This window comes from Columba livia, chromosome 3 (genome assembly GCF_036013475.1).
Source record: "Columba livia isolate bColLiv1 breed racing homer chromosome 3, bColLiv1.pat.W.v2, whole genome shotgun sequence".
Lineage (NCBI taxonomy): Eukaryota > Metazoa > Chordata > Aves > Columbiformes > Columbidae > Columba > Columba livia.
The window spans coordinates 26,677,919-26,690,375 of NC_088604.1; the positions used below are offsets into that span (position 1 = coordinate 26,677,919).

General features: G+C 39.3%; 1 protein-coding gene across 41 annotated transcripts in view; it reads right to left on the reverse strand.

The window, feature by feature from the left end:
- Positions 1-12,457, reverse strand: part of DST (dystonin) — a 307,340-nt gene that overhangs the window by 21,512 nt on the left and 273,371 nt on the right. For all 41 annotated transcript variants that reach the window (XM_065056139.1, XM_065056154.1, XM_065056174.1 and 38 more), the window contains 7 exons: positions 11,048-11,203; positions 10,615-10,821; positions 8,818-8,937; positions 5,131-5,300; positions 4,640-4,799; positions 2,212-2,406; positions 873-1,001 (listed from right to left, as the gene is read on the reverse strand). In XM_065056139.1, the coding sequence (XP_064912211.1) occupies positions 873-1,001; positions 2,212-2,406; positions 4,640-4,799; positions 5,131-5,300; positions 8,818-8,937; positions 10,615-10,821; positions 11,048-11,203 (1,137 nt within the window). The remainder of the gene's footprint in view (positions 1-872; positions 1,002-2,211; positions 2,407-4,639; positions 4,800-5,130; positions 5,301-8,817; positions 8,938-10,614; positions 10,822-11,047; positions 11,204-12,457) is intronic.

Consider the following 12,457-nt stretch of genomic DNA (forward strand, 5'->3'; position numbering starts at 1 on the left):
AAGAATCATTAGACAGTCATACTCTGCACGCACTCCTCTGCATAATAATATTCCCAAACTCAGTTTAAACAGGACGCTTTTCCACTCTCCATTTCGTAAGTTTTGTTGTAACTCTCTTCAGAGTAATGATGAACAAATCCATTACTCTTATAATTTATTCTGTGATATTGCGGGCAATTTCATTTTTACACTACATTCTTGGTACTATTACTACTGCACTCAGAAGCAGAGTTTTGCATGAACTTAAATGTGCCTGTATGTAGCCTCCTGTTTGGAGGCTGAAAATACGACCTCTATGTTCCTTACTTAGCCATTTTCTCATTTTGTTACTGCAAAGTTAGTTTGATGGCTCATAATCCAGTATCTGCAGTACCTATGGCACTGCAATATTTCAGTACCTAATGCATGTGAAGCGTGACAGCACGCTGTTTCACCATGACAGAAGGTTAATGGATGACAACATCATTCTGCTGACATTTACAAATGACCTTGAAAGAAAAGTATATGCTGGTTTGCTCAATGGTGCTAAGAAGACAGAAATACTTCTGCTACCGTAGCAGTCTGTGTTATAATTGTCAGAAAGTGTATTTTCCACAGAGGGGTTTTTATCGGTCTCTAAATATTTACAGCAACTTTCTAAAAGACCATTATTTTCTTAGTACGCCCAGATGACTCAAACAATAGCCCAGCACCAGTGTGCACACCAAACTGTCAACTCGGTTAAATTTCTGGCTTCCCTACAGAAACACTTGCAAAATCAAGCACTGGATGCTGGATATGACTATATGGGACAGACTTTGCCTCTTTTCCTTCATTCTACCCTCCAACAGACCTATTAGAATGAAGAGGACCTTCTTCATTTTCTTGCTTACCCTGTGCTGGTCTATCAGTGTACGTAAGGCCTCCTCATCATCTGGAAGGACCCCGTGGAAACGAAGAGCCTGCTCTGCCTCGGCCAGCCACTCCAAAAGGACATGGACAACAGAGTGGAATTCTTCTGCCTGTTAAAATACAAGAAATCATGGTCACTCATGAGAGGATCTGACAGACACACTGCAGCTCACACAGGGAGACTGAGCCCACATTTGGAGTCATTAATCACAGTGCAGTACTGGCACATTAACTTTCCATTTAAAAGTCAATGATATACAGTACTACATTTTCATAACCGTAAAAATATCTCATGCTTCCCAAAAAATTATACGAAGCCTAAAAGCCTGTTCATGCTTTTAGCCATCTGATTTATAGTGTATTTGCAGCTCAGTTGAGAATGTCATGCCTTTACACTGACAAATTACCCGGGAGGTGCTTTCATGGACCAGCTGGAGAGATGAGAATTATATTTTCTGCATAGTCTAAATCACCAGTGAAGCAAAATTAATTGACAGCCTGTTGGTGACTGACCCTTTTATGTCTGGAGAGAACAAGCAAGTTCCACCTTTGGTCACAGCCATATTCAGACACAATTAGTGTTTGAGGCAGCTCAGGATTGTGCCTGCTCAGAGACCAGAGTGCTGGACAAACACAGTACCCTAGGAAAGGCAGGGCAGGAATATTGTACGAAGCAGATACTCCCCTATTGCAGGGGTCCCATTCTAGCCTAAACTCCAGATAGTCTACAGAGCCTTTACAGAGCTGTACATCTGTATTATTTCAGGTTTGGAAACAATACAGACTGGCCTATTTGTCTGGGATTGGTACCAGACAATACTGAGATACATACACTGTTCTATCTCCTGAATGCACTCAGCACAGCTCCATTTTTTTGCTACGTCCTTCACTGTGCACTGCCATTGTGCCAATGTAAAAAAGTTTCCATTACACAAATTCACTTCTTTCCAATAAGGCATGAAGGGCATAAATGTGATTGCAATCTCCAGCTTCCTGTGAAGGGGGCATAGTTTTTAATTACCCTTCATGCTTGACTGTAACGTCAGTGATTTCCTTAGATGGTAAGGTCTTTGAAACATTTGCTTTGCATTTGTGGTATAGACTAATAATAACAGCAATAATAAATGCTAAGAGTCATTATTTATGTGCTGTGGCAAAGGGATGGAGACAAGGTAAGCAAAGTATGAGCACTAAAATGAGTATTTTCAAATGAAATTAAATGACAGGAAGGGAAAATGAAATTAATTTTTTAGCAAATAGACTGTAGATATTTTCTCTGCTTCTCATAAAGTACGTGTAGCACCACAAGTACTCCTCTACCTGCCGAAGGGCCTGTTCCAGTCGTGTTTGCTTGGATACTGACAGGGCACAAACTGTCTCCCACCGAGTGCTTAGCTCCTGCATTTGGACCTTCACCCACGAGGAGTCATCGCGACTGCCTTCTATCAGCTCTCTGGCAGAGCGCTTCAGAGCCTGGACACTGCTTGTTCTTTTTCCCAGCTCCTTCTGGAAAACCTAGGCACCACCAAATACAATTTGATATGTTTAATTCGTTACGGAATAATTATGTAAAGACAGACAAAAAACTACTGGTTATAAGAAGAAAATGAAATATGGATTTAGTTCAATCAAGAATAACTGCATCAAAGTGACTCAAAAGACATAAGTTGTTGTCATTAGATTCCATCTACTTATACTCTATCCTATCCTAATAAAACTGGAATACGGCAGGAAAACGTCAGGCAGATCCTGAGAAGCCATCCTGATGGAATGCATGGAAAATCCAGTCTCCTTACCATGCTGGCTTTACACTCTTTATCAAAACAATTGATCTGACAGATTGAATTAACGTGCAAGATTGCCGCAGCAGGAAAATATCAGATAAAATGCTAACAAACAAGCAGAAGATTTAAAATCACAAAAATGGGACTAAAACCCTATCTGGGGCTTTGAATATAAGGCTGTAGATCTCGCCACTGATTCATATATTTACATGAGAGTATGTTCATATTTGCAGACGGAACAAGAATCACAGAATGGTTTGGGTTGGAAGGAACCTTAGAAATCGCCTAGTCCCAACCCCCTTGCCACGGGCAGGGACACCTTCCACTAGATCAGGTTGCTCAAAGCCCCATCCAACCTGGCCTTGAACACTTCCTAGGGATGGGACATCCACAGCTTCTCTGGGCAGCCTGTTTCAGTGCCTCAGCAACCTCATGGGGAAGAATTTCTTCCTTGTATCTAATCTACATGTACCCTCTTTCAGTTAAATGCCATTACCCTTGCCCTATCACCACATGCCCTTGTAAAAAGTCCCTCACCAGCTTTCTTGTAGATCCCCTTTAGGTACTGGAAGGCTGCTATAAGGTCTCCCCAGAGCTTTCTCTTCTCCAGGCTGAAAAATCCCAACTTTCTCAGCTTGTCTCCATAGGAGAGGTGTTCCAGCCCTCTGACCACCTTTGTATTCCTCCTCTGGATTCACTCCAACAGGTCCGTATCCTTCTTATGTTGGAGGCCACAGAGCTGAACACAGCACTCCAGGTGGGGTCTCACCAGAGTGGAGTAGATGGGGAGAATCACACTTCTGATACAGCCCAGGACACAGTTGGCTTTCTGGGCTGCAAGTGCACATTACTGGGTCATGTAGAATTTCTCATCAATCAACACCCCCAAGTCCTTCTCAGAGCTGCTCTCAATCCATTCTCCACCCAGCCTGTATTTGTGCTTGGGATTGCTGCAACCCATGTACAGGATCTTGCAGTTGATCTTGCTGAACTTCATATGTTTGCACAGGCACATCTCTCCAGCCTGTCAAGGTCCCTCTGGACGGCCTCTCTTTCCTCCAGAGTGTCAAATGCTTTGCTCAAGCTCCAGTTGCATAAAGGAAGCTCTTAAAAGCAGATATGACAACTACAGTATTCTCTGCCACTATGACTTAAGTTGTGATGTGCAACGGGATTTCAGAAGCAATTCCATCATACTTCAGGCTAATTTTTATAGACAACCCGTGTTTTCAAATATTTCTTTTCATGAGGGAGAAAATCTCCTCCTCACTGAACAGTCTTTAGATACTGGAAGTCACTGGTAGACAAACGGAGAGATCATCACCTCGTAATCCTTCCAGGCTCCAGAGCTCTGTGTGTAGCCTTTGCAACACCAGTAACTTCAACAGCTGTTTATTCCGACATACTGAAGTGCAAAACTGGGATTCAGAGGCACAGTCCTACATCTCCTACTTGCTCCCATCTCAAAAAACACTTCAATAATAAAATACTGCATAGCCTAGTTGTATAATTTTAGCATTGCACCTACTTTTCTCCATGAATATACAGCAGCCCTGCAGGTTTGAAAGGCTGCTGTAGTCATGACAAGTGCACTGAACTTTTGGTTAGCAGATTACTCAATAAAAGCCCTTTCTCCCCCAAAGATTTACAGTAAAATAATTTTTGCCACCTCTTGCCCATATACACATATTCGTAAGTGCACACTTGTGATCTTTGACAGGATATTCATAAAAACAAAGGATAGCAGCATTAAGTGGAATATCTCAAAGCTAACTGGTGTCCATAAGTCTCTAACAGTTGTTTTCTTCCATGTAAGTTTTACAGCATTTCCCATTGTTGATGACGTTTGTGTTATAAAACTATTCCTTGTTTCTAAAAATTACAGAATAGCTAAATAAAGATACCATCAAAATGCTACACTTATAAGCAGTCTAGTAATTAGAAAATCATAGTTTTGGAATTACCTTGTGATTGTCAATCAAGTTCATCACTAAATCAATGTCTCCATGTACTGGCTGATCTTCCGCCAGCTGAGGTTCAATTTTGTATAACCAGTCAATGAGAGCTTGGAGAGCATCAGTAAATTGTCCTGAAAATAACAGGGCTTCCTCCAGTTTATTTTGTCTGAGGGGGGAAAAAAAAACACAAAACACCACACACAAACAAAATAATCATTTATACACTTTAAGAAAACATTTTCAGCATAAAATGATAACAACCAAGACCTTTTAATCAGCATTTCCCTTTTTAAATAGTGAGACCATCACCCCCATCCAGTCCTCTTCCATACCATCAGTAAAGGATGCATTTCCAGTATTTCACTACTTGGGCACTCTTAACTGTCAAACAAGGTAGCCACTCTGGTTTTACTTCTACACAACAGAAGCTGAAACAGAAGCCAAAAGAATTCTCCTAAGCCTGTTTCTTATCTGCTGAACAATTAGTTTTAATATACCTTTCCACTGATTTTCCACAAATTGTATCCCACTTATCCCTTAGTTCACTCAGCATATCGTCAAGTTTCAGATTGTCATCAGCCAAGGTGGTTTTCTCTTTCAAGGAGCGTCCAGTCCTATTTGTAGTATCATACACAGAATGTTTGGCACCAAGAGATTTCTGGAATTCCTATGTATATGGAATAAAAAGAAAACACTCATATAACATTAACTGCTTACAGGTCACAGTTCATTAGTCTTTGACATATTATTTGCAATGGAAATTGTAAATGTGGCTGCAAGAAAATGTTGAACTTACTGCAAAATTTCTAGCCTGACAGTGCCACAGTGCACCTGACATTATATGCGGCTTGACACTATCAGAGTCCCTGCCTTTTGTCCCCCTCTGTAGCTCTGTGTCTACTGGAACAACCCCTGGAAAATCCCTCCTTCAGTGACAGCAATGATTCCTGTCCTACTGCCATAATTCCTGAATTTGAGCAACAGGCTACATGGTAGTCAGAAGAATGTGAAAGAACTGTGACTTTGGGAACCATGAACTCAGCAGTATTCATACTACATTTTTACGTACTGAGATTTCAAGCCAGTGTAGAGCACCCCAAGGGATACAAAAGTCACTCTGTTTTAGCTCAGGATGGTGAAACTGGAAAACCTCCAATCACAAGCATTTAAGCCTCCCAAGACTAAAGCATACTATAATTGGCAAGAATTGTATGCCAGAAATAAACAGATCCAGGCACAAGAAGCAGCCAGGTGACATTCCAGTAACCCAGTTTGGGCTGGAAGCCACAATCACAAGCAGGTTTCTGCGATCCAGCGACTCTGGAAGATGACAGTGACACAGCAGTTCCATTCACCTGACAGCTCCTGACAGCTCAGAGGCACAGAGGAGCACACAGAATCACCGCTCATCCGATACCGCAGAGGAGTTAACCAACTGACAGGGTAAATAATTAAATAAAGAAACACTGCCAAAAGACAGAAACAGTGCCACACATCAGCTTTTAAATGCATAAAGTATGTTATTTCACACCTTCATGAAATGCTAGCAGGAAATCAGTTAAGGAAAAAAATGAAAATCACAAGCTTGCTTTAGGAAACTCAGATATACAGAATCAAGTTTGGGGTTTTTTTGGGGTCACAAAATAATACTAGGCCAAAAGAGTCTGTGCTCCTTTTATTTGATGAGGTTTATTAACTACTTTATTAACTACTTAATACTCCATGCATGGCTGCCAGAGAAGGATCATACAGGAAAAACAGATTTAAAGGTGAACAAAGGGTTGCAGACAATTCATTCTTTGAGAGACTGACTACACATACTATATCATATCTACTTTAATTTCATTTCACAGAGGTGTAATGTAGATTTTGGTTTAAGCTGACTGAAGCAGACAGGTAAGATGAACGGAATCTCAGTAATTAAGTATTTACCTTCCTTCTAAGGAAGATGGGAACATATAGATAAAATTAGCCAGGTTCATATAAATGTACTGTAATGAACATTCAGCATCAGCACAAGAAAGGATTGGGTGACCTAGTAAGGGTTTTTCCACTCCTGACTTTTAAAAATGAGAAAAAAATGCTGATAAACAGACCATGAATAACCCCCAAAAGTCCCTGGCAACACACTAGATATGACTGAGAGAAGAAACATATTATCTTGGCTTTTCTCTTTCAGGGACTCTATTTTTTTTTCTTTTGGCAGTAACTGGTAAAGAGAGAGTCCAAATTATTGCTTACAGCACACACAGCGCACACATTCAGTTCAGATAGCAAAAACGTTAACTAAATGGAGCAAGGAAACCTTCAAGGCTGGACAGAAAAGACAAAGACAGACACAGGGGGTATATGTGGGAGTGGAAGGAAAAGACTCAAAATACAAGGAAGGACATTGCAGTGTTGGGAGGTTTGACAGCTCATTAAAAAACAATTGAGTTGATTTCTTGGGGGGGTTGTTTGAAGTTGAAAGTCACAAAGTTCACAAAACTCCCTCTCTCACACATATTCATCTTCTTCCTCCAAATTGCCAGTTTCAATCCTAATATCCCTGTGCCACACTCCATCCTGTTCCTCAATGAGATTCAAGCAGCTACTCTCTGCAGGCATTTTTTAAGAAAAGAAGCTGGCAAAAAGCTACTGAGAGAAGTGATGAGTCTGCCAATCCATGTGAGGCAGCCTCATCTCATAAAACGTACTGCTGTAGGTAGAAAGAACAAGTGAGACTATCAAGTTTAACATGTCAGAAAAGGGGAGGAGAATAAAGGTAAAGTCAAATCTCAGGACCTGGAAGAACCTCAAAGCATACTCACAACACGTTGACCGTACTCGTGAGGAGTTTGAACTTTACATAAAGAAAAGAGAGGAGTAGAAGGAACAGAAGATTGATCAAGTCACAGAACACATGAAAGACTATCTTAACAGAAAGATGATTTTTTTTTTCCCCTAAATTCCCATTGCTGACTTAAAATTCTGGCAACAGCAGCAGTCCCAGAACAAACTGAAATTGCAGAGTTAACATAACAGAATGTTAATGTAGGTTTTATCTAAAAATTTTAACAGCAAGCATAGGTAAAACTATTTTTGTTTGACCAACAGCCAACCTTCAATTGAAGAAGAATATTTTTCTGGTTGATAAACAATATTTAAATCATCATGCAAACAGAGATGATGAAAATATAAAGCAGTCTGATGCAGTAACCAATTATTAGTATATGTGGAAAAAGTTGTCAGAGGTAAAAACAACCACCAGAAGCTACACTGAGATATGCAAATCCTTGAGGATATTGTGCAGAATGAAAACATGAAAGTAAATTAAGAAAGATAAAATGGACATGAAAAGTAGAAGTTAATGTATGCCAAAATGTAGAAAAACAAATGATCTTCCGATACTTTTGTCTCTGATGAAACTGCTCCAAGATAAATCTTGAATCACAGTCTGTCTCTGAAGATACTACCACTCACCCACTTGATCCTCAGTAATATATCATTCTAGTATTTTACAAAAGTAAAAGTGAAGTAAAGGCTTCTTCCATCCTTCCTTTTGCTCTGTGTCTGATGGAACTACGGAGTTTTTACATCACTATTATTATTTGTTTGAGAAGCAAGGTCTATCAGTGAGATTTTCATTTTCACCTACAGCAGCTAGTTTGTGGAAAGCTGGTCCTGGAATTTTGAATCCCATAAACAAAAACAGCCTTTGCTACTAAGTGGTGTCATTTTACTTTCTGAAGGATATCATAAATATTTCCACTTGACATAAAAAACAACTTCAAATCAAAATACAAGATTATTTTTCAGTTTTCAGGTGGGTCTGTAGTATTAAAATGAAAATCTCAACCCAAATAACTGGATGGTAAATTTGTGGTTTAAGGACTGAAAAAAAGTCTGCAATAAAACCTCTTCAGATATTCCTATTCTGAGATTACTTTGTTTTTACAGCTTCCATGGTGCTGTATTATTATGTCTTTCTTCTTCATAGTTACCCATTTCCCCCCAGATAAGATAGTGTGAAATTTTTGTTTTCACTCCCCACCAGTAACACACCACCACTTAATTCGATGCTAATAAACACTCCATTGTAGTGAAGCCACAAACCTTCTTCCTTTGCTGACTGAACAGTACGAGGTTGACAAGACTTACCTACATCTCACTGGGAACTTGGCATTTCCTCACTCACAACTCACCTTATGCTGTGCAAGCTGCATCTTTATTTTGTCAGGGTCATTTGCAATTTCAAGATCTGAGTCCAAAGATTTCTCTGACTCTTCCAGCCATTCCATAAGTTTGTGCCAGGCATCATGGAACTGCGGGAAAGTGAGATTTGCAAGAATTTAAAAATTCACTGGTTCATAAAATATTCTGAAAACATTAATTGCCGACCAGTTCTCTACAGGCCAAACAAGTACTCTGCAGACTTCAGAAAGACCTGGTGTCCTTCTGCTCCTCCGTCTCTCACACAGGACCAGCCCAACCATGGACTCAGCCTCCCCTCTCCTAGGTGAAATAGCAACCTTTTATGTACATGATCTGCACACATAGTGTGTACCTTTCAGAAACATATTGATAACTCCTGTTGATGTGCTCATCATTCAGATTCTTACATTTTTAGTAATGAATAGTAAACAGAGCAAGAATGGGGCTTAGCTATTGCTTATATGGGACTACAGAAACAAATCACTGGGGAAAACTCCCGTCTGGATGACCGCCCAAGATTTTCCCCGGGATGTTGACAAATGCTGTCATTAAATCAAATGCTATCTTGGTGTGCAAGGAACAGATTCTTGATCTTCCTTCCTCTCCCAACAAAAAGAGCACTTTGGGGAAGGAAGCAGGGAAAGACTAAAGATTCAACCAGATTTCACTAAGTGGCATCCCTTTGGGATTCGATTTTCTATGCTACCCATTTCTCTCTCTGCGTCTCTTTTGAAATTTTTTCTTGCCTGGGCTGCCTACAAATGAAAGCACAAGAAATGAGTCCAGAAACCTCTCAAAGCTCTTGGACCCTGTTTTGCAGGACTGGATCAGGCCTTGACACCAGCACCCTTCAGTACTCTTTCCTGGTCTGTAGAGATAGTTGTCATCCTAAATTAATAACTTATTGTTTTCAGCTCTGTCAATGGATATAGAGATGAAATACAGCTCATTGCAGAACAGTTGCATGCATGAATGCAGAAGAGAAAATGCTGGGAAATAAATAACATTTAATTGGCTTATGGACTAATTAATTGTCCAGAGAAGTTCTTCACTCTATGAGCTGAGCAGTGGTAGCAATGAATGTGGGAATGTGGTTTGGCCATGACTATGACCAAATTTTGGTCATGGTCACTTGAATAAAAGCAAGCTAGAACTTTCTATTGACTTTTAAACATATTACATTCCTCTCATACATTTTGTTTCTTATCATTTACGTTTGTCTGTGAGTGGAACACAAATCCAAGGAAAAAAATGTACCCTGGTGAGTAAAACTGTGTAAAAAAACCTCTTCAGGATTTTAAGGAAATAAATAGAGATACATTACCACACGGAAGATTATTGGTCTAGTAACTAACATAAGAGATGAAGGAAGTGATGACTACTAATCAGAGCACAATGTAAACGCAAGAAGAAAATACTAAGGAATACCCCCACAGATTAATGAAAAAGGTTCATCACATTCTTTAAAATATAAGGGGTTGATTGTGAAACTTCTTTTTGAGGACAGATGGCACTAGTGCACATCTGGAAGCCATACTGTAACTTTCTTCTTTCAGACTATTCTGTACTGCAGACAGAAGTCACTGCTCGGGTTGAAAATGATGCTTTCACCTCCCAAATGAAGTGCTCTATGATTGAATCACAGAAATTACTCCACTAACTCAACAGTGTCTGTCACACTAAACACAGACTTACTTGAAAGTGCTTTAAAGCATCATATTCTTCAAGAGTCTGGATGTAATTACAGCTAAGTTCAAAGACTTGTACAACAGCTGTTGTCCGATTACCTGTTTCGCTCTTTTCCTTGCATCATCCAAAGCTCTTCCCCTTTCAACTAAGCGTTGAACTACTTTTTCCCATCGACTCTGTACACTAATCAGCAGATTCTTAATGAGGACAACATCCTGTTTCTGGCTGAAATATTTCAAATGCGTTCCAGTTTTGTCCAGCTCTATGATCTGATCTCGATGAGAATTCACTTCTGTGGCAAAAACCTTGGAAAAAGGGGAGAATATTACTCTGGATACTACATTGCTCAAGCACTGGGTAAACACTGAAAAACACCCAGTCTGATAAAGAATGATCCAGCGAGAATGAGTATAAAATGTACTTTAAAACAAATGTTTCTCTGAATGCCAGCGTTACAGGGTTCATTTGGACATTGTTAAAGTATCTCCACAGAGTGGGAGAAAAACGTTACACATCTGTTTCTTTACATACCTTGTGTTCATCAATTTGAAACAAGACAGTGTCCAAGATAAGACTTGGCCGAGAAGCTGCAGTTAGAGTTTGCTCAGCCTGAGTAAGCCAATTGATGAAATCTTGCAGTGAGTTGTGGAACTCCATAGCTAAATTGAGGGCTTCTTCCAGTTTGGTCTGTAAAGATAGGTCATATTTTAATAACAGCTGATATTGTGCAGGGGCCTCAGCCAAGTAAACCATTTTAGGTCCGTATTTTGGAGTAAACCATTTTAGTTTAGCATTTTAAAACATTTTTGCAACTCAAAGTTTCTGACCTCTAAAATAACAGCCTGCATTTCAGCATATTAAAGGAGATGGTCAGAAGAGTAACAGTAAAATGATGTACTATAGTTAAGTAGAAAATACATCACCTAGTATCAAGATTAAAATTTCCACATTAGAACATTACATCTTCTACTACTTAATCCTAACATACGGATTTATCCATTTCAATACAAAACCTGTAGAATCTCAGAAATTCAAGGTGGCAGTGCACTTGGAAGAGCCTCAAAGAGGCTTCTCTTGCACTAAACAAAGAATAAGTTTGCCTAGACCACTTCTTTTTAATAAAGCCCAGTTTTCATTTTGGTTGCCTGAACTGAGATGCATTTCGAACACAGAGTTTTTGTTGATCATGAGATCACAGTCAGAGATTTTCAAACAATTGCAATGCTGGCCTAACTCAGCACTTACAGTTTCCTGGAAGAAGGCGCTCATGTTGGGTATTAATTAGTTTGACATTATTACATTATACAGCTACCTTAAGAGACACCAGCATTCTTACTTTAAAATGTAACTAAGTTGTGAATTAAATATTTGTGCTTCATACACATCACGGCTGTACAGAAAGTTCTTCTGTTTGTAATTATTTATATTCTTCATTGTTTGATTGAGGCAGAACAAATGGACTATACTTCGTGAAGGAATGAAAGCAAAATGAAATTAATAACAAGAACACGTATGTTGCATATCAGTGAAATCATGCCATTGATCTGCGTTAGAACAGAAGGTGGTCACTTGAAGTAAGTGGCAGAAGGCCAAGCATTTGGGAAATTTAAGAAAAAAAATGGATGAAAGCTAGGAAAATTAATGAAGCAATTCTGTACTGAGAAGGGGGTAAATCTGAATGATCAAATAATCTTATTCACTCTCTTATTAGTCTCTGTAATAAAAAAAAGAAAAGCCCTCATCCTACTAAATGAGCATTATCAGTATAAATTAACATATTTCTGTGGAACAGACTTGTACCATTCCCACCCATCCTCCCCCCCAATTATAGATAATCAACTTCTTGAATCCCATTTTTTCCAGTACTTTCTAAACAAACGAAGGAATTCTGCGTAACTATCTCTACAACTGATTTTCAATCTAGAAAGATCAAGCAAGTAT